The sequence below is a fragment of the Orbicella faveolata genome, unplaced genomic scaffold (assembly GCF_042242905.1).
Source record: "Orbicella faveolata isolate gen_17 unplaced genomic scaffold, um_ofav_v1 contig_24, whole genome shotgun sequence".
Lineage (NCBI taxonomy): Eukaryota > Metazoa > Cnidaria > Anthozoa > Scleractinia > Merulinidae > Orbicella > Orbicella faveolata.
Window position 1 is genome coordinate 11,832,801 of NW_028301552.1, and position 25,544 is coordinate 11,858,344.

The window sequence follows — 25,544 nt, forward strand, 5'->3', positions numbered from 1 at the left end:
AGTCTTTTGTTTCTGCCACTGTTTAGGTTTATAAATTCGGTTTTCAACGAGCAAGGTTTATTGCTGTCCAGTTTTTGGTCTACTGTGAAGCTGCTGCGACTTCACACAGATTTTAAAATTAAAAGAGAAAGTGTTTGATTCTGGTGCAATGGACAATTCTGTGGTTCTTGTGTGAGTGTACACCAGTACTAACTGGTGCAGGCAGACTGTTTGCTAAATGAATACGCGAGGGGCCAGAACTGCAAGAACAAGATTGCACGCTTTTTCTCCTCCCATAACACAACAGACAGATAATTTTCACGCATTTATCTCCAAAGTTTGCAAGTTTTCACAACTTAAAGGAAAGAATGGGAATTTTCTTGGGGAACTGTCGGAGAAAAGGAACTTGAAGCGCGGAACGATGAATTATTAACAACTAACGAAGAAGAAAAGGGTTCCAGTAAACTAACTCAGTTTGCTGGATCTGTCACAGGCGCGGTGCCGTTTTAGCGCCGGACAGGAACAACTGGGCAGCTTTGATAGTCAGTTGCATCAAATAATGGAGTGAAATTCCTATAAAAATTCCTATAAAAATTCCGGAGAGAACCAACGAACGCAGTAGTCTTGCAATTCTGAAACAATAGGCTAATACCTGTCCCGCCGTCCAGTTCAGGCCTTTACTCCAAATTAACATTGTAAAACCCAGGCAAAAATGCAACATATACTTATACCGACAACGTGATTTTTTACGCGTAAGTTCCTGAACAACTCTGGCTAACTCTGTTAGCTTTCAGAGGATCTCAAAACGAGGGACACCCGTAGTTGATTTCGCAACAGATCCGAGTGGCATAGCGTGATGAGAAAGACTCAAAACTCCTAGTACTTAAAATCCAGTTATTCCATACAGACCTTGAACAGTTCAGCGAAGACTTCATCACAACACTTCTGTTCCAGTCAGTATCGCACAGCAAACTGGCTTCCGTCGTGCATTGAAAATGGCTTTGTTTAGTGTCACAGTGACAAATTTAACACTGATCGCTCCGTGATTCCACGGTAGACACAGTGCATCGAAGCGTTCACAGATGACCGGTATTACAGTACAACTGCCTTGAACTTCAGCCAGGTTTGCACGGGTGGGCGCCGGGAGAGACCCGGCCACCGGTTTGCACAGGCTAGTACCCAGGCGTTTTCTTCCACGCCCATTTGATTTGGCGCCAAACGTGATGACGTCATTGAAATGACAACACGGTCTGGAGCCCAGTCTCTCCGGCTCGGTCAGCGTTTGGGTCGAGCCGAAGACTATACAACGTAGGCTCGAGATTGACCTTTTGGTTTCTTGCCCTTGGTAAGCTGGTAAGTTCGCTGATTGTGGAGACTTCGGCGTTAAATGAAGGTTCAATGGTCGAGTTCGCTAACAACTGGTTAACCGATTAACATTCAGTTAGATTTCTATTACAAGGTCATTTTAACATCTATTTCTTATGGCCTAATCATTACGGGGTTCATAAGACCCTCTTTGACTATATTGGAACGGATTCATGTAAGAGCAGTAAAGATTATTTATCGCCTGGTTTGATGTTAACCAACGGAAGAAGTTTTAAATACTGTAGACTGATTACCTCTTAGGCACACCTGTTGTCAGCGGTTATTGTTTTCAGCCCACAACCGTTTTTATGGTGCTACACATGCACGTAACCCTCTTTAAGATTTATTTGTTAAACGTGAGACGAGTTACATTCTCAGACAAAAACTCTGTTTTAATGTCCCATGTTTTAGTATTCCATGCCCTAAGAAATATTGACTTTAGATATTGACGCTTTTAAAAGAACAATTAGAAAATGCCACGTAAATTTAACAGTTTTAAAATACGGATCTGGCTTTAAAATATTTTTTGTTTTATAGTTTTATATTTCATCGTATTATTTCTGTAATCAATAGTTCTCTTCTTTATAAATACCTTTTACTGCGAACCTCCATTCTCGACACACAAAGCGCACTGAGATCGAAAGCTTTAGTAATCTGAGCGCGCTCAAGGGAAAACAGCAGACTTTTCCGATATTTTTTGACGTCAGCATGATCGTAAAAAAAGCAAACCTGACAAGGTGTTTCCTCTGTTTTCTTGGGTAAAATTCTGTAAAATTTGGTACATTTAACAATTATTCTACCTTACTTGAAAATCGTTTTCCTTGAAGATCACCAAAGGCAATTCAAGAGCATCACAATCAAGGCCACATAAACACTGAACTCATTCGTTTGGGAGATTTTAAATCAAGACAAAAAGTTGTTAGCTAAGTTAACAGAGGTGACTCATCATCACTTATTACATTTCATAGGTGTGAATGAAACTGGGTAAAAACGAACCAAACAAAAACCTGAACGCTTTCAAAATAACTAGCGTGAAATGCTCAAGAGAAAACCCAGGCCAAATCATCCGAAAAACAGCGCCAAAACAGTTTGATCCGATTTCTGAATTTACCACTAAATTCACTACCACCTTCTGCTCTTTCAAAAATTTCCATCAATACAAATTTCTTTTTTAAGTGTCTATATGGCCAATGGGGTCTTTTTGCTGTTTTGGTATCTCTATAATGTGTAAAAAGGTATTCTAAGAAAACAAAAAAAATTAGATTCCGACATTTTAACGCCCAAAGATCTAACTTTAAAGTTCCCGCTTCAACCACGCCCAATGAAGTTGACCGTGAAACAGTGCAAAAAAAGAGTCTGAGTTCCTGAATGGGTCGTGACGTCAAGTCAGGAATTTCTAAATCCTGCTAGTTCAGGTCACTGTTGTTTCAGTAGTGGTTAGGAGTTTTCGTCGACAAAAAGCAAACAAACCGAAGTTGGTCAAACAATGCGGTCGTCAATCAAGCAAAATAAAAATATGAAGCTTTAAGATGTTCTTGAAGTGACGTCATTCGTCGCCAATCTTTCATTACGCGGTTAACTTCATTGGGCGAGGTCGAGGCGGGAAATTTAAAGCTTGATTTCAGGGCAAAAAAAGCGCAGGAATTATTATTATTATTATTTTTTTTTTTGGTGTGAATACATTTTCAGATGTTGTAGAAATACCAAAATCACAAAAACCCTGTTGGCCGTATAGACACTTTAAATGAAGCTGAACAGTTCCGCGATCAAGAAAACGTAACGCAAGTCGGTTGTCACTGCAGTAGTATTGCAATCAAACCAAACGGCATTCAAGGAAGAATCATGCAATCGGCGCCAAACGCGGGAAAATGTGCGTCAGATAAGTCACGACTGGGTTTGCTTTGGCTCCCGATTGGTTAAAAGGAAAGGCATGTTTGTTCTGATTGGTTGAACTTTGTTGCAAGCGTTTCTCTGTTAACTATTAACAAAGCTAGTGAATGGGTTTGCCTTGGGTTACAGTCACGTTCACCTTCCACCCGGGCAGGACCATAGGAACATGGAACAGGCGCAAAAGGGGTTTTGCCACGTAAAATTAGACTGCAACTAGCTTCCAATGGAGGCTCAAACGGGGAATAGCATTGAAGAGATTTTAAATGTCGTTTGCATTTGAAAACACTCCCCGCAATAGCCTCAGTTGCAAGCTAGTTCCAGTCCAATACCGAGAATACGGAAATGGTCTTTTCACCCCCAAACTCTACCAGTAAGAACGTTCATTGTTGGTAGAAAATTAGCTCGAGAATCTACCTCTTTCTAACGCCCGATTTCCTGTCCAGGGTCCAGAAACACAGACATCTTTTCACGGACAAGGGGAATACCTTTCTTCCCCAGACTCCTCTACGCAGGTATTTTTACTCACGCTGACTGAACGGTTCGCCTAACTTGTAGAAAGAAACAGAACCTGAGGAATCTTATGCTGTTTATTGGTCTTTCCCTCATCACGTGAAAAATACCTTCAACTCAGTTAATCGCGCGTCTCTTACAGAGACTGTACTTCAAAGTAGTAAAGAAATGCGACATCAGAGTAAAAAGTTACATACAAGGAAAATTGCTAGAGAAATAGGGCTGCAAAATTTACTGGGAAACCTCGTCTGCAAAGCAATGTTCGTGGTTTCAATGGGTTTCGTTTTCTGCGCTTTTTGTGGTAAATTGGTATCGTAATACATTATTGGGTAGAACCTGTTTTGTCCTTGCGACGACCATCTTGGTTGAATTGACGCCACAACACTGTTCTGCGGGCTAGGTTTCCTGTTAGGGAAGGGCTATCTACAGAATTTGATTACAAGTATATTTTTTTTTTCTAAACTTCAATATCATCCAGGCCTTAACGTATCCGTTTCGTCTCAAGCGAGTATTGGTCGACAATGACCGCTCTACGCCAGTAATACACACATTTATAGTAAGGCAATGTCACTGTACTACCGGACGACGAAAGGCAACAAATGACCACCGACACCGTAATCAAGACGGAATCGAGCGCGCCGTGCGCCGGACGACCACATTAAACAAAATACACAATAAAACGGCGCTTCGGCGTCACTTTTACCACCTCCCTCCGCGCGCAGTGAGTAACTTAAGACAAGGGTATGTAACAACCCTCGAGTCTGAACAATATACGACATCTTAAATTAATAAATTCTTTCGTGCTTTTCGAAGGTGTGGTCAGTCAAAGCTCAACTTCCTCAAATTAGAAATTAATAATTTCTTTCAGTCACTGGTCAACGGAGTGTCACTTGGATCACTTTTCACACTAATCAAAATGTCGGAGGAGGTCTGGACAAAACAGCAACCGCGGGCGGCGCTCGGGAGTTCAGCTCTTGGCATTCTTAGTCGCTGTCCCGGCTCCCGAACTGGTAGAGGGATTCGGGTTCGAGCCCGCGGGATTCGACGCCGAGCAAGTTGACTTATTTCTCGTTTCTATTTCCAACTTTTCGAGTTGTTTCCACAGCTCTTCTCTTTCTTTCTCCTTTTTCTTTTCTCTGAAAAGAAAAGGCGAACAATTTATAGTTACCACAAGCAAGACAAAGGTCCGATGACATCCGAAAGTAAAAAGTAACTGGTGAAGGTGCTGAGAACTTTCCAGTACTCAACAAAATCGAATTCTTTTGCATCCACCTTCAAATTGTGCCCTCATTTCAAAACCAATCCAACATTTCCAGGAGTGAATCCAAGAACTAGTTAAATGATTCACTGCAATGTAATATATGTCATAAACAAAATTGTTTTTAGTAGTTCATTTACTACAAAAACTGTTTCATTCCTTCCGCATCGGAAAAGAACGTTCTAAATCAACCTAACAAAAAAAGTACACTCACTTTTGTCTATCGCTTTTGTACGAAGACGTTAGTTCGTCAAACAGTTTCGAGTTCATTTCCATAAAGGTCTTCAAAACATTATAGACGAGCGCTACGATGGTCCTGAAAGCGAAGACAGGTCAGTTAGTATTGTACTATAAAACCGGATTGATGGTGACAACAAATAATGATGGATAAAAAAGGCTTGATGAAAACTCGCACGAAAACTCAGGCTGAAACACGACTGATCGCAGCCAGACATGAATACAAACAAGCGCCAAGTTAATTGCATTTAACGTTGTTGTATTTCACGGTGCTTGGGAAAAAATAAACACGGTAAAATCTGATATGTTGCCCTGGGAACATTCCCATCCAAAAAGAATTCTTTTGATGAGTTTATAACCAGAATTCAACGTGTTTAGCAAAGAATCCAAGCACTTTACCGGCCACTCATTTTCTGGAATAACGGTTAGAAATCTTCAGACAATAAGGAGAGGAGTAATTACGAAATGGAGTTTCAAACAAAGGGGACTAATGGAGTTTTTGCCGGATTTCTGATTAGGTAAAAACCGAGACCCGGAAAGTATTGACATACGAGGCCCCATTGGGGGAGAGGGGGGGGGGGGAGGGGGGAAAGTGGGTCTTAGTATCCCACATCCCGTTAATTTTTGGCCTACCATTTCCGAGTTGCCTTTTGCCTTTGTGTCAAAACCCTGTCTTCGTGCTAAACCATTCATTCCGTCTACAGGTTAACTTTCATGCAAATCAAACTTATTCTCATAAGGAAGGTTTCGCACGAAGACTCGTTTTGAAACAGAGACACAAGGTCACTCGGAAATGGCCTATTGCAAAATTAACGATTTTCCTACTCGATGTCCCGTTATAAATGATCTAAATATCCCATGTCCCATTAATTTCCACTCCCCAAACATCCTGTATCCCGTGAATATTTTACCTGACTATCTGTATTTCGAAAACCCCAAAAGGGCCTCACATACGAAGATTTTCCAAACGCAGACACAAGAACAACGTAAGAACGCAATGCCAGTCTATGGACGTTAATTGTTGTTACTACAGAGACCGAAAAATTTTATCAATGCTAACAGAAAGCTTTGGGTTACCGTAGACCTTCAAGGCACGATTTTTGTCGGATAGTTCATTTTAAAAACTTTACATTCAGTGGAACCTCGTTAATCCGGTCACCAACGGGCCACAAAAATCTGGCCGTATTAACGGAGTGGCCACATTAATAAAGGGGTTCTTTTAACTAAGAAAATGCACGTTTAATAGCCTTCCAACGAACATAAAGATTTTGCCACCTAAGGAACGTTTCAAGGCTATCTCCGATTTTTTTTCTTAGGTTATTTTTATAGAACATTTTCAATTCGATATCCAATTTTTATGAGAACGCTATTACCTTTTTAAGCTTTTTAATTTTTTAAACATTTTAGCGTATCTGTTAAAGTAGTTAGTTTTTTATAGATATATATTATTTATACATGCTCTTTTTATTTTACGTTATACAGGGCCCCCGTTGATACCAGTCCTGCGACTGAAGGGGTCACCCTGTTTAAATATCGATTATTATTCTTATTATTATTGACTGAGCTTTTGTTCGGGAGTCGGAGAGGGTAAAGTGACCCCATCAACGGGATGGCGGGGTTCTACTCGGCGACCGATTTTAAAACAGTGCGCTGACAATTCTTTTTAAACCTAGGGATACACGCGAAAGTCTACGGTAAGCTTAATGGTTTCGTGGGCTTCGCCGCAGAATTTGTGGAGGGCGGGAAAGACGATTAACACGAGTAGAAAACGTGATTACGCCTTGGTTGTTTGAAAGCCGATTAGCGGTAATTCAAAAAAAAAAAGTCGATCAAGATTAAAGCAGTCTTCTTTAAATGCTCCACTCCTGTTCCTCTAATCTCTGAACAACCCATTAGAATAACGCTTGTTATCAGAGAGGAAAACAAATTCTGGCGTGCAAACTTATCAGGTGAATCGCGGGAGCTTCAAAGTTCAGCACCGCTTGGCTCGTCTTCTGTCGTGGGTGCAACGGGGCGACAATGGAACAAGTGCGCCGTGATGTCTGGAGACTGGAGTCTACAGGATTATCACAGATTTGCTGCTAGACAGATTAAGGGCACGCACTAAACTACGCTGATCCAACAAAAGCACACAAATAACGCAGAAACGATTGAACTGACCGAGTGAGATTACGCCCAACCAGAAAGGCGGAAGAAAGAAAACCAAAAGAGCAGAAGTAAAAATAACAACAAACGAAACGGATTTCGATCATTTCAAAGCTGCACAGTTAACACCCACTGAGGAGTTTCGAAGACAATAACTGTCTAAATTGTTCCTAATTCTCTTCTCCTAATCGTCTTACAAATCGATAATCCTAGGATTACCAGACCACAGTTCTGATTGAAAAGCGTCTTAGCGCGATATGTTTAGTTTTTTAATCCTTACAGAAAGAAAAGAAGACAATGACTGATCGGGGGGAGCCCGGGGGTAAAAGCATCTCCACCAACAGACAGATAATACGATGCACATGATCTCAACATGCATAGGATACTCTTACGCAAAATGACCATTGATTTGTTAAGTAACACGCAAGGTCGGCAAAGAGCTTCACAAAACGTGTTTCTTATATAAAACCGGTTCTCTCGTCATTAGGAATATCCTTACTCCCACACACCAGACGAACTACCAGAACAAATTGACTGCTCCCATGTGAACAAAAATTCAAATTAAAGTATACCCGAAGTAAAATCTTATTTTGAGTATTACCAGTGGGTTCAATTTCACGAACATGACGCCTTCTTTGCCAGCTGGTGCAACACCAAAACCAAGCGTGGTTTGGTCTACATTTTCCCCTCGTTTTCTATAATGTACGATACAGGTTTTTAAACCGAACTGATTGGCTTATTTCACTTCTAACCACGATAGTAATTGGCTGTGACTTAGGTCACGTGATTTCTCTCGAATCACGATTTGGTTTACATGTTTTACTTCAAAACTTCCCACCAATCACATGTTTTTACATCGAGTTCTGTCAAATTTAAGTCACTTTTTGTTGCGTAAGAGAAATGCCTGGTTTTTTTTCATTTGGATTCTTTCAATTTGTCTATCATTATCCGAGCAACGCCAAACAGAATATGTAGGACCGCGATAAATTCCAAACAGAAGATTAAAAAATTTTCCTTTCTGGTTAACGGCAACAAAACACGCCAATATCACACACTCAGCCATTGTTCTGTTCATTATACCTCCTAATTGTTTATCGACGTTGTTGTTTGCCAAACAAACTCCTTCGCAGCCGTTATCTGGTTCTTCTCGAAGTATTTAAAGACGACCCCAAAAACCGTCGACGAAAAGACCAGGATTTCTCCTAGCCTGCGTAGCAAGCGTTTCCCTACGAACGAACAGCTTTTTTTCCCCCATTCTGGCCGCGCGAAAATTGGGGCGAGAGCAAACACCCCGGTCGAGTTTTTGCTCTCGCTCCAATTTTTGCACGACCAGACTTTGCTCACCCACACTTTCCTGTGAAACGCTTGCTACGCAGGCTCGATTTCTACAAGTTCAGGTACTTACTGGTTCCAGTGGTCCTTGGATATCCTATATAAACTTGAAAACATGATGGGTAAGATGGAGTTCGAGTTTTCTTCGATTAGGCTCATGATGTATTCGTTATTCCAGAAGTAAAGCGCTCTCTCAGCGACCTAACAAAAGGAAAGAAAAAAATAGGCCCAATTTAAAATCATCTCGCTGACTTTGAGGTGGCCGCGAGAGTCCTGGGGAAAGTTCTGTCCCAATTCTCCCCGGCCAAGGGCACTCCCCTTTTTCTCCCTTCAGCAAAAACAGCAAACTTACAAATAATGTTTCAAACTCACCTGGAAATGCGGGCTTGATACACATCGAGCGATATTTTTGAAGAGCGGTACCATAACTTTTTGAAACTGAGCGGGATCTATTACATCTAGAATTTCTTCTATTTCACCTAGGAACATCACCTGTAAAACAAAGTGTGCCATTGTGAACGCGAAGGAACAGGCGAGAAGCCATATTAAATAATTGGTCACCTTGCAGTTCAAAGCTGAAAGCAATTTTAGCAAAACCATGAAAATAAAACCAGTTTGGATACGTTGTCTTGTCAGGCGCAACAAACACAAAAAATTCTCGAGGTAATATATTTTGGGGCGTGGTCCTCAAATGAATTCACAACGCAAATTCTGCAGGGTGTGGACACTTTTAAAACTCGTAAATTTTTAGCTTCTAATGAATTATCTTTTCTGGAAATGATTTCAAGAAAGTGAGTAACTAAACAAAGGAGGTACAAAGTGAAAGATCCACAAACTGAAAACGAAATCTTCGGGATAACCGTATTACTTACCTCTTTTTGACTGCTTGTTTTTGGCCAGTATTTTAGTAAGCCTAAAACGACCTAAAACAACAACAATCAGGTTTCACGAGAAAGACACAAGTGAAGTCTACTCCCAGTCGAACCAGACAGCTCAATGATGCTGGCATGATCGCATCTAACTTTGTTCTTTTGTAATATGATGCAACAAAGAAGTCTTGCTACCCCCCTTAGATTAGGTACCACTCCAACGCAGGTTACCGACTTTACCCTTCCCACCCACCTCCCCTCCAAAAGAAAAGAAATATAACACAAAAGAATCAGTATGCCCGAACAATTCACATTGTGAAAATAAGTGCCTTGCTCAAGAACAAAACACATTCTAACGCTCGCAAGGTTTGAAACTTGGAGTTCAACAGACCAGCCAGAAGACCACTTTGCAAGGTGTTCCCAAATTTTGGGAAACTCAGATCTCCCTGGAAATTTACATTCCATTCAGTTTTCTTGGAATAGTGCATATTTCTTATGTTCATCACAAAATTTCAACAGAATAATAGAAAACTCACATTTTCTGTAAGTGTGGCATCCTTTTCCAAGAACTGAACGACACAATATGCCAACTGCAAGACAACGAAAGAAAAGAAATGTTGAAAAAGATATATTTAGATTTATCTTCTACAGGGTTTCCTAGCTTTCATTACTCAGTAGTTAAAGTTAAAGCTGTTGTAGGTGGACATCCATTTGGACCAGAGGAAAGTCTCTGCTTGTGTGATAGGCTTATTATGGGAAGTTATGAATCATAATGTTTATATGTGACTTGGATCATGATCAAGTGCCTGTTTAAAGGAGCTCAGTCGCGGTTTGTGAATCTTGAAAAGTCTAGCCTCAATTTCTCAAATTCGTCGTTTGTAATCCCTGTAAATCTTCTCCATTCTTAGCCATCCGTGTTCCTTTATGGTTTATCACTATCTCTTTGGCGTTTTTCTATCTTATTAAACTGTTATTTTCAGGTTTCCTACCATTTAAAGGTAATTTTGTATCTGGCCAAAATAACTCAAAATACCGTGACTGAGCTCCTTTAAGGTGGCTCGATAAGGTAATGATTTATCGCGTTCGGCGCGCTAGTGTTATGTTTTGAATGCTGTTTTTGCATTCGTTTTAACACCCAGTCCTCTCAAACATATTAGATGTAATAAGTAATGATGATATATTGATTTACTATCATCTCTGCTAAAATTTTGGCTTTTAATCTTGAATTGTAAATGCCCAAACAACTGCGTTTTTAACCGTTTTTATGGCTTTATTTGTGATTTTCTTGAATTTCCTGAAGGTGAAATCTTCCAAATTTTTAACAGTACATTAAACCCGGCAGGATACGAATTTGAAACACGAAAAAAATTGGGTTTCTAAAGGCAGTTGTTTAGATTTGTGAAAATTTCTGTCTTTTAGTGCTGCGGAAAAACTAGTCTGATAGATTTCCCTAAAAAACGAGCTCCATCTAAAGTAAGGTATTTTTTTACCAGTCTGCATCTTACGGAATTTCACCAAAGGAAACGCAAGAAAATTCACTGTCAGTTTTGCTTTTTGTGCTCATGTTGACATAATAAAATATCCAAAAACACTGATGTTTTCGTTTGAGCGCGCAGATTACTTGAGCTTCCGCCCTAAATGCGCGTGCGATCGTAAAACTATAGGGAGCCACCTTAAAGGAGTTGTCCGCCTACAGAAGGTGAGGATGACTCATGGCTCAACTGACCAACACCTCTTTAAAACCTCTATTTTGATTCATTCTTGTTAATCTGAAAGGCTTTTGTTCTTAGGGCTAGGTGTATTGTTTGTGTTGGTTACCTTCGTTTTAGAGCAGTTTTCAGTTGAATGTCAAAAAATCAAAGCCAAAGTAATCACTCTGGCCAATCACAAAGGACACAAAGAATCCAGTGAACCAATCAAAACTCGAAGTAAGTACATGGAGCTGACGCAAAGCGCGGGAAACGTGTGCGAGCGAGTCACAATTGGTTTTGGTTTTACTTCTGATTGGATGAAAAAGTGGCGCGAGTTTCTTAAACCAATTGTGTAGCATAGTTGATGCAAAACCAATTAGTTTTCAAAACTCAAATGAAAACCAGTTTTTTACCACTCTATTGGTGAATTATAAAGAACCTTGTAATTGGTGCAGGCTGCCCCTCAAGGCTGGATTGAAGATATTGTCAGTCATGGGAGCACTGCTCCCCCTAAGGGAATGGCTTGACACAGTGTATTTATTTAGTGATGCTGGCCATAGGTTATTTCAAAATGGAAAGGTCATTTCGTGTGTTTATCACAGAATAGCCTCCATTTTGTCTCCCATTCTTACCTGTGCATGGTACAGGCCCAGGCACTTCACCTTGTGAAGAGGAATTAAAACTCGGTTTAAGAACATCTTGTGTTCAGTCTTCAGTGGAAGAGCAAATCCATTGATGATACTGAAACAGAAACACAGTGATTATCTAACAAATGAAAACTCATTTTAAAGGAGCTCAGTCACTGTTTGCGCATGTTGAAAACTTTACCCTCAATTTTTCAAATTCATCGTTTGTAATCCGTGTTAACCTTCTCCATCCTTAGCCATCCTTGTTCCTTTATGGTTTATCACTATCTCTTTGGTGTTTTTCTATCTTATTAAACTGTTATTTTCAGGTTTCCTACCATTTAAAGGTAATTTTGTATGTGGCCAAAATAACTCAAAATACCATGACTGAGCCCCTTTAAATCTTGGCTTCTCCATGGGGTAAAACATTTAGAATATGAGGAACCTTTCTTACTTGAAATACCACTGGCTCTTCAAATTATAGGTACAAAAAGTTATGACATTGTTTTAGTTGGAAGACACTAGGGTGCTTAAGGAAACTTAACATTTCCTAATGTGCTTTGTGGTGTAAGCCTTATCAGTCATGGTCAGGGTCAGCCTTGCAGTTAAAGTTAGGTTTCCAAGGAACACAAATTAGTTTTAAGTGCAGAAAGATTTGGGCAAGGTCACTCTAAGAACTATCCACTACACAGGTCCAAGTGACTGAATTGGTCCTGGAATTAGGAGTAAGAATTAGAAAAGCACAAGAGTTTTGTGCCAAAAATAAAGCCAAAAAAGAAAAAAAACAGTCACACTCACCTTCCTAAGATTTCTAGTAGTTCTCCAACCCCATTGAAGTGCTCTGTCTCATAAACGAATCTGTGACATAGGATAACACCTCAGCAAGTTCAAAACGACAACTAAGACTCTTACAAGTAGAGAGAGGAGTACACATTATGGGATTCATTGAACAGGAAAAAACAACTCTAAATCTTGGTGATGAACATAATTTATTATTGACGTAGTGGAATTGCTTGAGGACAGTTGCATCATTTTTGATTGCATAAGAATGGACAAACGTACACTTTGAAAACTAGTTTCTTGCTTTATTAAGGGTGTGTCAATACACAAATGTAAAAACTTTCTTTTTGCTAAAACTCCTAGTAAAATGTTGACAGCTGTTTTCTCTTTCCTACCAAATTAACAATGTTAACACACACAGCCTTCTTCACTAAGTACTGGCAAAATCTTGTAACCAAAGTCATCGCTTAGGGAAAGATGAAAATACTTCGCTTGCACTCAAAGAAAAATAACTCGCATAAAAAATGAAAAAATAGGACAAGCTAAGGGAGTAGTTACATCAAGGTGGGAACTGAGCATATACTGAAAATCTAGTTCATTCATAATTCTTTGAATCTCAACCTCTCAAATAACTACACTGTACACCAACATGGTAAAAATAGACCTCTTTAGCTTAGGCACTTTGTTTCCCCATTGTAGACCATGTGATGTTCTGTAGAGAATTTTGCGTCAACCATCTTAAAATTACTCATTCATATACATGCAACTATTTAAGAATTTGAAAGCAAGAATCCTCAAGAGTATCATCACGTGGTCTGCAATGGGAAAACAAACTGCCCAAGCTAAAGAGGTCTATTGAACTTAATCCTTTCACTCCCAAGATCTGAATTCCAAATTCTGAACTTAATTCTGGGAATTTGCTCAAAATATATTTTAAGTTGATTTTATTGATTGATTTTTTTTTATTTTTAAGTGGATGACTTTCTTTATTCTTATCACCCATCTGCTTGAAAAGGTATTGATACTGTGAGGAGAATTTACACATCCACCACTTTAGGGAGTGAAAAGGGTGGGAAAATATTACCATAAAATAGTAACAAATAGGATGCACATACTTTAAAAATATGTGATTGATGTGTTTTCGAATGTAAGCCCTAAGTCCAAGGAACTTTCCATATATCCTGTGAAGGACTGTCTTGAGGAAGTCTCTCTCACGAGGATCTTCACTATCAAAAAGTTCCAGAAGCTGCAAGAGCAACGTTAAAGACACCACATCAAATACTAATAAATCATTTTCATGTGACATTATCAAGTTCTAAAAACAATGTATATTTATCTTATGATTTTTAGCCATTTGAGAAGTTAAAGCAGGGCTCAAAATTAACGCTCGCAAACTTGCAAAATGCAAGTGATTTTTGATAATCTGCGGGTGAGAAAAATATCCACTAGCAAACGTTTGTGAGTTAGAATCATCCATGTCTCCCAAACATTTGGAAAGAACTTGCTAGTGGTCTCACCAGTTTGCTAGTGGGAAAAATCTTGCTAGCAAAACTTTGCAAGTGGACTAAAAGTTACCCTCAAGCATTGTTAAAGTAATAGGTAAAGTGTTAATTCCAAATGATTGTTGTCCAGAACAGATGATCAGTGGCCCAAATAACCAAAGAAAGTTCCAGATCTTTACATTATTCTCACGCCGTCATGTTGGTGGACAACAGAGATGTACTAATATTGTCATAGTAACCATGATTTGGGATTCAACTTCAGTGTTTGTGACACTGAAAGTTGTAACAAGAGTTGTATTTTAACTTCAATTGATGGTACCTTAATCGCCAGAGGAAATAAAAGCCCAGTTTTAACCTAAACTAATGATAAGAAAGAAACTTTGTTTCAGTTTATGTTATGTCCCAGTAAAATGGCGTCATCGAACCAGTTTTTACCTGTAAAACAAACTTCTGATCGATGTGTTTCTTGGCAACACTGGGTTGAAACTCTGCAGACTCCAAGAACCGAAGGAAGAATTCATAGACTATCTGCAAATGTAAAGTTCCATTTTGTTTTCAGAAAAGGGAAGACAGGGCCTCATGTAACATTAACCTAACCCCCTGTTAACCTTCAAAACAAAAGCAATTTCACATCTTTCAATTCTTGACAAACCTCTTCCAGTTTTATCAAGTAAATAAATTAGAACTTGTGTATTGTAACTGATGGAAAAAGATTTTACAACAAGAGAGATCATCACCAGTTAATTGTACAATTTAGGTAGTTGTGGATGTTAAGTGTGGAAAAAAACAACAACAACAAAAACAAAAACAAAACAAAAAAAAAACACTAGCTTGTAAGGGGTTCAAACTCATAACCTTTTTGGTACCACAGCAGTGCTCTAGAGACTGAGTTACCAAGCGAACTAGGAGTTGTTTGCATAGTGAGTTCAAAATATACCCATATACAAAGAAGTGTAATTTTATTCAACTGATTATTTTGGGGAGTAAAAACAAAAACCAAAAAAAAAAACTGTGTTATAGATACCCAGTTCAGAGTTCTTATTTTTGTTCATCAAAATTAGATTAAAATTTTATTGCCCAAGCATTTACAGAAGAAACCAAACAAAAGAGGAAATAAAAAATAGTAACCTTGAAAAAATAAGTTTTTGTTGTCTTCCCTTCTGGTTTGTTTCAATGACTAACAAACTTTTCACTTTCAAAATTTCAGCTACAGTAAATCATTTCAGGGTAACATTGTTTCATTATGTAGCACTTATAAAAAAGGAATATTGCATAAGTCATAAACAATAATTATACTGGAAACCCATATTTTTTGATAAATATGCTTTATATCGAGAAGCATGATTGCAAAACCAAAGGGAAACACTTGATCTTTAGTTACAACACTTGCCTCTAAGCATAATCATTTTTTTTTCATTTTATCGTACTTTATCCTCTAATGTCTTGTTGCTGTTTCTTCCTTGCATGCTCTACTTTTAGAATTTGCATTTCTTAATCTGATTAGTAAACATGTAGTATCTGCTTCATTTTCTTGACTGGTTCAGCAAAACAATTTCATTTATTCCTGTCATAATCAAGTTCTAAAGGTTTTGTTGTTTTGGTTAAAATGCTGTAAGAAGAACTTGATGTTATTCTAGAGGCTAAGCTTATCCTTTCAAGAGTCAAAATTTAATTTACTATTGACTCCTAACATGTGATAATTCAAATGAAAACTTCCTGTGGCAGTGTTTATTTTTCAATTTTTCCCAAAGTAGATTTTTAGAAAATCTGTCAAATATGTTCATTGTCACAAAGAAATTCAGAATCAAGGGATACGTTCCAATTAAAACAGCACTTTGACTAAGCCCTATGCAATGTTTAGGGTGGCATGCAAATTCTTAGTGAAATAAAACCTTCTCCAAATGTCACATCTTCAATTAAGTTCAAAAGGAAAAAGAAACAACATCACCTGACGTAAAAAAATATACATATTAAAACAAGTACACAAACAATGTCCCTAAACAGAGTACACTTCACTGGATGTTTCTAAATGGCATTTTTTTTAAAAAAATGAAGGCATTGATTTTGTTTTATTTCAAAAATTTGATTCAGTGGAATAAAATTCTGGAAGAAAATAGATGTAAATTTTATGAATGTGAAGTACAAGTATATGAGAAACATGAAATCTCACTCATTTGCAGTAATTATTATCCCCACCACATTATTGATATCATTCACCTTTTCTGGCAGGAATTCATCATATAAGTGAACTCATCAAGTGGACATAAGTATGCACACTCCTTAATTTATCATGCGACTTAAAATGAGTTTAGTATAGGTAATCATATGGTTTCGAGTTCAATTTGGAATTAATTTGCGCGAGTGTGTTTTTCAAAAAGCTGAAATTGCACAAGCCGCTTCGTTGAGTGCAATTTCAGGTTTTTGAAAAACTCAAAAGTGCAAATTAATTCCCAATTGAATGAGAAAAACTGTATGATTACTGATTAATAATATAAACATGAAAAAATTCACAGAGGAAGTGCTGGAAGACCTTCCTTGAATCAGAATTGAGTACTTTTTTCATGTATATTATTATTATTTGTTACTGTGTGTGAATTTCAAATACTGTTAATGCTCTAGTAAGGCCCTTGAGGGTTATTTCTATTGAATTATTTTAGGAGGAGGTTTGGAACTCTTAAAAAAATATCCAAGTTCAAGAGGATGGACTTGCTATTAAAAAGCTGGAGGGGAAGGGGAGAGAGAGGAGAAGGGATAGACCATTACATGTTACCCCCCCCCCCTGCCCCCTCAGCAATTTGTCAAGTTGCCAAAACATTTGCCAGTACGAATTTATACTCAATGATGGAGAAAGGCTTGCCTCACAATACAACAAAATAACCCTGACTAGCCCTTTCAGACAGACTGGTGATCCAGTGCAGGGCTAAAAAACTTGAATTCCAGCTAGCCCTTAGGACAAGTAGTTCTCAAATTTTGCTAGCCCTGGGTAAGTCTTTGTTTGCTCTTTAAATGCTTTAGATGGCAGATGACATGCCTGATCCCTGCCCATTGGGCACATGAGAATGAAAATCTACTTGTCCTGGATGACCAGACAGCACTTTTTTCAAGCCCTGCCAGTGTCTGAGTAGGCGAAAGTGTTTCCCGCCAGGAAAGCACTGGGAACCCTGGTAAACTGTAAGCAGGAGTGAACCGTGCCAAGTTAAAAAGACTCACCTGTAGATGAGGCCAGGATGCTTCTAGCGTTGGATCATCTTCTTCTGGATCAAAGTCTGGGTTGTCCGACGGAGGTAAAGTCCTAAAAATGTTTGCATCGACCTATAACACAACAAAGAATGTGCATTAATAAAAGTACATCACTGTTTTTCAAGAGCAAAACCACACCGACCATGACTAGTTCTTATGGATGTCCTACACCAAATGTTCCATACTGACAACAATGCTCTACTACGATCTATTCAATAACTTGGAGGAGTTATTATTTTGTGCTAAATAAGGGATACTTTCCACTGGCTGAGAAAAACAAAAGAACTGGAAAATATTTTTCTCACACACCACTTGGGTCTGGAGCTAATAAAGGTCATGTGATTTGCGAGGCACGTAGTGGTTTTTGTTGCTGTCTGCCATAGTCTGACCTCCGCACCCACCCACCTTCGGTTGAATAATTAGCCTTTTTCAGCACTTCTTTTGAGATTATGACTATCATTGTGCATTGGTTCTGTGTTTTTTGTTCAAGACAGTGTATGTTTTATGGAGTTGTTTTGAGAATAAAGGTCAGGCTTACTATGGCCAGCTAGAGACGGCTCCTAGTGGTGTGTAAAAAGAAACAATTACAGACCCTGCATGGATTTTTGTGGCTAGAGCTGAGTTATCACTATGAAATTCTTCACATTGAGTTTCCAATGTCTCATAGACCCTTTGCAAAAATACTGCCTGAATTTGAATAACAATACTTTATACATCCTAAGCCTTGTCCTTATGTTTCCAGACAAAGGACTTTTCACATGAATGTGAGACTTAAGATGCATAAGTATTGTTATCCAAATATTGGTGCATTTATGCAAAGGGTCTACGAGTGGGAAGGACTGGGAAACATGAGATGTACATTTACTCAGGCCACCATATGGACCAACATTGGGAGCTGCAAGGTAAACTAACCACTGTTAAAGAGTTAAACAACTGATACATTGAACAGTAGGGGTGGATGTTGCTAATGCACAAACCGTCAGCTGTCTAAATCTGTAAGAAAGATCAATTTGCCTTGTTCTATCAAAAAACTATGAGCCCAGGCTTGGAAGCATATACTTCAAGTAAGAACTGTAAGTACAGGGTTTGCTATGTTTTGAAGTCACTATATCCATCTTTTAAGAGAAACAATAAGATACTTAAAACTTTTGATAATGAGCACTTGAAAGAAAAATCACTATAATCTCATACAAAATTATCATATAGGATTACATCTATTTTAAAACTTTTTACCATTTTGAGTCAGAGAATTAGAAAACAGCAAATTTCAAGCAATTTCACCAGCAAGTTCACTTTTCAAAGACTTCCACTATGTCTACAAACATTGTATTTACCACGAGATCCTAACAATTTTTTTCATTTCTACAGAAACTATTAATGGATCAAGACCCATCTCAACACTGATGCTGGGAAAAATACTGATTATGCCAATTCAATGTTGTTTTCACCAAACACAACACCTTGTACGTACAGTACAGGACTACAGTACAGCTTTAATTATTAGATTTTTAAGTAATAATGATTCTAGTTTGCATTTACATCTCTGTAATAGCCTAAAATAAATGGTCTCTTGTCCCTCCACATATATGGGAACTTTACATCTATGCCAACTCTCCAGGATTATCTAAAGTCTCCTGGATACAAACTGAATCTAAAGAGTTCTCATATAGGTCATCAAGTCTCCTAGATACCAAAGAAGCACTTACAGTACATTTGTTGCACTTATTTTTGCCAATTTTTGGTATTTCGGGGAAAAATTTTATACTTTCTGAACCGGCTCAAAACAGTCACAGACTTTAGACAATGTTCACTGTTTAAACATAAACATATCTGTCCTACATTTTTGTTACTGCTAGTGAAGCATTTTTTTAATTTTGTAATCTAATGTGAATTTGAGTTAAATCTGATCAGAAATTTAAGGCAATTGAGAACAGAGTTTCTTTTAAGCTAAAGACATCTAAAGGATTATCTAGTTTATGAGGTTACCTCTATAATGACATCTTGTTTTGTACAATACAAATGTTCAAACAATTTGAACACAATTTGCACAAACATCAGCCTTGGACTTAAGGTTACAGCATACCTTCAGGGGTGTCTCGCGCGCACGCGATGTAGCGCGTGCAGTTTAAGCTGTAGATACCTAAACCCCTATATCAAATTAAAGCTTATGGAGCTGGCTATCAAACTATACCAAGAATTTTGAAAGAAACTGAATTGTCGAATTTTTCACCACCACTAAATGCGAGCGCCCGAATCATCTTTCGAAAGCTACAAGTCAAAGCGAATTTAGTTTTTCACCAATTTAATTTTTTCCTCGATTTCAGGGCCCAAAGTACTTAAAAAAGGTGTCTGCGTTTTGGCATATTCAATTGCAGTAAAAAGTAACAGAACATTTTCGAAATAGGATTAAAAAAATGAGGAGTGATTGTACAAAAATCGCTCTCGAAGAAAAAGTATCTCGAAATTAACAATTCCCAGACACGCTTTTGTAGTTTATATGTTAAACTAGCCACTGTCCAAATTTAAGAGCAATTGAACAAAATCCCTTTGAGTTATAACTCTTTAAAGTGTCTGCTTCAAGTGAAAAAATTTATTCGAGAAAACAGCGCTAAGAAAAATTTTCTGCTTCGCAAACAAACTCCGCCCACAAACGCCTTCAACTGGGTTCTCAGATAACTAAACCAATCAATGCAGGGAAAGTTTACTACCGTTAACCTCCTGGTGAAATTTATGTGCGAATCTCTAAAAAACTCTTGTGTTTAGCAATGTGCTCAAGGAACCAAAGGCAGAGAGATAATTTTTCTGTAGCTTGGTTTTTCTTGAAGCTGGTCTGGCAAAATGGGGAAGACTAAAAGGGATACGAATGCTAGAGTGGCTGAGCGAAGGAAACAAACAAAAGAAAGTGCAGAGAGCAACTGTGTGTGGGCAACTGTGCATGGATAATATTTCAAATGGTCTCAATGAGTCCGACGATTCGTCGATATCAGACTCAGCATCCCTGTTATTGCTGTCAAGTTCCGAAATTTTTACAGAACCTTTCTTTTCTCTTACCACGAATATTTGCCCACCTTATACGATAACTATAGCTTCATCTGCGTGGCAAACTTTTGCTTCTTCACTCATTGATGTATTTTCATTTGTTCTTCGCTGTTTCCGCTTTTTCGAACTGGTCCATGGTTTAAACGTGGTCTATGTTTACTTATAACTTAATAGAGACACGCCTAATACCAAAAATGCTGGGTAGTCAGAACAACAATGCTGATCAACTGAGTAGTCAATTCGTGACATCCATATAGATAACTCCCGTGAAAATCGTCTTGGTTGATTGCATATGCGCCATAGGGCTGTCAATCAAGAGGTAAAGTTTTACTTCTGGTGAAAACGTAAAACCGCCATTTCTCCGCCAATATTTAGCCTTTTTCAAATTTTTTTCCAGAAATTAGAGATTATTCTTCGACCACTATTTTGACCCAAAAATCCAAATTTGAAGAAAATTGCCGACCCGAAGGTATACTGTAACCTTAAGTAACCAAGAGTACATTAATGTGAATCTTGGCTAACTGTACAGAAACCTAATTTTTCATGTCTTTAATGTAAGATAGCTTTGTAATGTTATATAGATTTGCTGGCATGAGGTTACATAATCATGCTATGCATTGACTAATTTAAGTGTTATCATATTTCAGCAGCATCCCCGCTTTTGATCACTGTCTACTTAAATCTCAAAACTTTAGTAAATTTTGTGTTATGACTGATCCATGTTTTAGTATTTTAGCTGTATTAAGTTATGAAAGGGCCATCCCATCAGTAAACAAGATGCCCCCTCCTACGCATCTGGTGTCCTTACTTGAATTAAGTTGGGAATTACTTTCTTTTTGTTTCACAGCAGAGTAATTAGACAACAAACAGTGTGTACCCTAAGACTGTGTTTGAACTTAGTGGTCCATCAGGCCAGTGGTGGTCTCTGCTTTCTGTAAAATAAACCTACCAGGAGTATTTCTACTCTGCCTGGGAGGAATGGTAGTCAATTAAAAGGTAACACCAAACATTTGCCACCACTGACCCACTTATACTCCTAGGTGAAGAGAGACACTGAAGACAATAACCCAACACCCTGACCCACTCCAGGGCTCGAATGCAGCCCATTCACTCCTGGGTACATGAAACTAACCAATTGGCCACCCGGCATCCCAGAAGGACAGAGTGTACAGGATTTTAAATTAATCAATCACATGTGACCAAGAAATGATCAATGAGAGTGACTGCCATTTTTAAGGATATCCTGTGATATAATGTTGAATGCACTCTTATGGTGACAGTTTTGGGTACATCCTGTAAACTCTGCAATAACATGATAACGATGACAGTTTCATTTTGCTTATAGTACTTTTAGCATCATTTTATCTGGTGGAGTATATAATTTCAGAGGGCAAACCGCTTTTTCGCAAAGTGTGGAACAAACACAACTTTGGCAACATTTAGGACCGCAAGGATGTCGTTCTTGTGAAAAGCCCAAACTTTAAATCTAAACAACAGCACTGGATATCTACAGGCAAGCCAAGGCAGAATGACAGCGATTTGATTGAAAGAAGTCCAATTGATTAGATCATATATTGGCAACATGAGGAATAGTGCTAAAAATAAAGTTACTTTAAATGGAGAGAGAGACAGACAGAACAAAGAAGAAGTGTGCATCTCTTGACAGCATCATATTACATGCTATCAATCATTGACTCAACAATTAGTTTACTCCCTCATAATTCATCACAAAAGCACATTAATTTAGGTTTATTTCCTTTATACTTGTAATAATGTAGGGGGGAAGATTGCCTTGGGAGGGAATTAAAAAACACATTTTAAAATTCTACTTGTGTTTTGAGCAGAAAATAATTTGACTTCCAAGGCAACATGGAAATTCTAAAACTCCAATAATACGTCTTGTTAAGTGCCAATTAGCTGTGACAAGAAGCTATCGCTCAAAGTATCACCACATCAATGGTAGTAGATTACCCTCATTAGCTCTGATGTTTGACAGTAATTAACTATACCGCATAACCAACATTAAAGTATCTTTTTTCAGGAAGTACACAACAAATCAGAGGTGCAGACTAGACGATTTTTGTCTGATCCATGTTTTGATACAAAATTCTCGAATATAAACCATAATCCATCTGTCCTTTGGACAAGCTCAAGTGAGATGTTTCTCACCAGGGAAAGGCAAAGGATGAAATTCATCTACTGTCCACATGTCAAAACTAGTCTTAGCAATCAGGTATCGGCAAATTTTCAGACATGTTTCAGGGTTGTCAAAGTTCGATTGACTGGGCGACTTTATCCTTGGAGCAGGAGTAGATGAATGATCTTGGCATCTCTTTCTAAAGAATCAGACTGATAGCTCAGCACAGTAGCTAGTAGATGGTGATTTTCACCAGCAACCAGCTACTATTGGCAACGCCCTGTAAGCAGTGGGTATGTCATTGGGAATTAACTGCATTCAACTTATTGTCGTAATCTTCGAACCCCTAGGTTACAAGAAGCCAATAGTACCTGTTCCTAAATAATCAAAGATGTGCACAACATTTTAGATATACAATTGCAGAATATAAATATTAATTATGTTGCCATGGTTGCTCCATTCTCTCAATTACTAGATGCAGAGTGAATCTTGGAGACCAGGGACGTCTGCTAAAGGGCCATTATAGGAAGCACAACTTAAGCACGACTTAAAAACATTTTTCATTTACTTTACAATCTGATAACAAAGAAGTTCAAATCATTACGAAAGTATAAAATTACTGATAGTCAAACTTTTCACACCTACAACTTAGACTTTTTGGAAATTCAAGTACCATAATGCAGTGCCAAATCAGGAGATACACATTCATTCCCTTGAACTAAAGGCATGAATGCAGCAAAACTAATAAAACATACGACAGAAGGACAAAGTATAAGCAACAATAGGCGTCGAATGAGAAAATATTAATTTCCATAGCCGGAAAAGATATTAGACTGTTTACAAGTAGTGGGATATTACAGCAACAGATCTTTCAGAATCGAGTGTACAGCTGAAGGTAGTCTCAAAAGTACGTGCATGGAAGGAAAGGTGACTTGTAAGTGTTTAATATGTGTCATTACTTAGGATTTGTATCATTACAATTCCGAGACATAGTTGGGCAAACACTCCTTCATCAAACACGTTTGGCAGAAGATCGATTCCTCGCTCGTGGCAATATCAAAGTAATTGATATATTTATCAATAGAGCCTGGTCGCCAGCAAAGATCTTAGCCAGAATAAAACAAAATAATCCTAGATCTGGGAAGTGTAAAAGTTCTTCAAACCCTGGCTCAATGTACTACTCAACCATCACAACGAACAATATTTACACTAACAGACATGTTTAATACCGAGGTATAGAAAGGCGGAATTTATCAGCTTTCTGCTGCAAATGCCCGGAAAGATTTTTTTTATATAAAATTTCGAAAGTTAATAACCCTCTGCAGAACTGACGTGTAATAATGATTTATGTGCAATAAACTCAACGACAAATCTCATCCCTCAGCCATTTGTGGAAAGGGAGTTCTGTAACTTGTTTAACGCCTTGAGGAAGACAGCATTGACTTGCTATAGGGCGAATCTTTCCATACTTAAGGATAATGCGAACTAAAACTTTCAAGATGAATGAGTCTAATGGACGAAAGATCGACTGCTGAGAGCTGGACAGATGAAAATTCAGGGGCCCAACTCCCTAACAAAATAGGCGCTCAGCAAATCGATTCTAAACATGTGAGCTTTCCACTACAGACTCACCGGTAGGCAACTCCTAATGGACTATAATAAATCAGCATTCTCATGACATTCGTATGCTTTACTCACCATTTCGATTATTTTTGGATATACTGCCTCAGTAAGGACTCCACGACCTGACGCAATATAGTCAACAAGTTCGTTTAAACATGCCCGTTTAATTTCCTTTCCCTTCAAATCACTGACTGGATCCATGAAATCGAAGACTACACAACACTGTTGTAGTTTCTTGATGAACAACTCCTGTTGTTCGGCTGGCGCCGAGTCTAGTTTGTAAACAGAACAGTTATTTTAGAGTAAAACATTGATTCTTAGGATATGAGAATGCCCAAACAAAGAATAAGGCCAGCTCTACCGTCAGTTTGTCACCCACCTTTCAAAAGACCAAGAGGTTGGATCTCAAAGCTTGGCTTGGACCGAAACCTAGACGATCCTTGTTGCTTTTTCTGCGCAGCTTTCTGCGGTTTCCTAACAGACTTTCTATTAAATGGATCTGGATGAGCAGTAGCAGGGGCAGGATTAATACCTGGCCTTTTTGCCTAGAGTACAAAAGAGGAAAAAGCGACGAAATGAGTCTTACAGTGCGAGCATGTTTGCACAGAGGCGAGTGCTTGCCATACGTAACGACAACAACACGCTTGACGTGATCTCTACTCATTATACTCACTTCCACAGAGTCCATGGTACGTGTGGATAGCAAACTGGCGATTTCCCGATGGAAAAGGGAAGATCGCTTCCTTCTCCGAGCCTACGACTACGTTTTGATTCCTTTTCTTGGCCTAAACAATCTTTTGGAAGAGATAACTTCAAGCTATGGAGTGTGGAACCAGCGAATAAACACCGCTGTTTCTCATTGGCTAACTGGTCGCCGCCATATTAGAAGTCCCGGATGTTAAGAGCGCGTTGACGTAAAGCGAGAAAGACCTTTAGCTGAGGAAGCGCTGCTTATGCGAAAGTCAGACTTACAGTTACATTGCAAGAATTAAAGAAAGCTTATTCATAAAAAAGTCCTTTGGTAATGTATTTCGAAGAAAAGTACTGGCAAGTCTCACATTCAACAACATGTAAGTTAAAAGTTCTATTTTTAACTCATGTCACCTCTGCCTGACCAGGAAATAAGTCAAAAGCCACTGTATAGGCTTATGCTGATTGCGATTTCAAAAAAAGATAAACGCGCATTTCAAAAAGTAAACAGACAGACATATTATGAATAGTGCCTGAAGTTATTTGCATAAATTCTATCTGACTATTAACTACTACTGTTACTATGCTGACTTATAATAAGGGCGTGGCTAAAGTTTATGACGCAGAGACA

The 25,544-nt window shown here is 38.4% G+C and overlaps 1 protein-coding gene across 1 annotated transcript; it reads right to left on the bottom strand.

Annotated features, from left to right (window-relative positions):
• Window positions 1-4,548: 4,548 nt before the first annotated feature.
• On the bottom strand, window positions 4,549-25,052 carry LOC110043183 (serine/threonine-protein phosphatase 2A 56 kDa regulatory subunit epsilon isoform-like). The gene is made up of 14 exons (XM_020748618.2): window positions 24,897-25,052; window positions 24,603-24,768; window positions 24,299-24,495; window positions 17,395-17,496; window positions 14,620-14,712; window positions 13,798-13,928; window positions 12,701-12,760; window positions 11,909-12,017; window positions 10,122-10,175; window positions 9,589-9,639; window positions 9,089-9,208; window positions 8,790-8,917; window positions 5,217-5,318; window positions 4,549-4,880 (listed from the first exon to the last, which is right to left on the bottom strand). Exons 1-14 carry the CDS (start codon window positions 24,909-24,911, stop codon window positions 4,712-4,714), a joined length of 1,497 nt encoding a protein of 498 aa, XP_020604277.1. The 5' UTR covers window positions 24,912-25,052; the 3' UTR covers window positions 4,549-4,711.
• Between the last annotated feature and the right edge of the window lie 492 nt (window positions 25,053-25,544).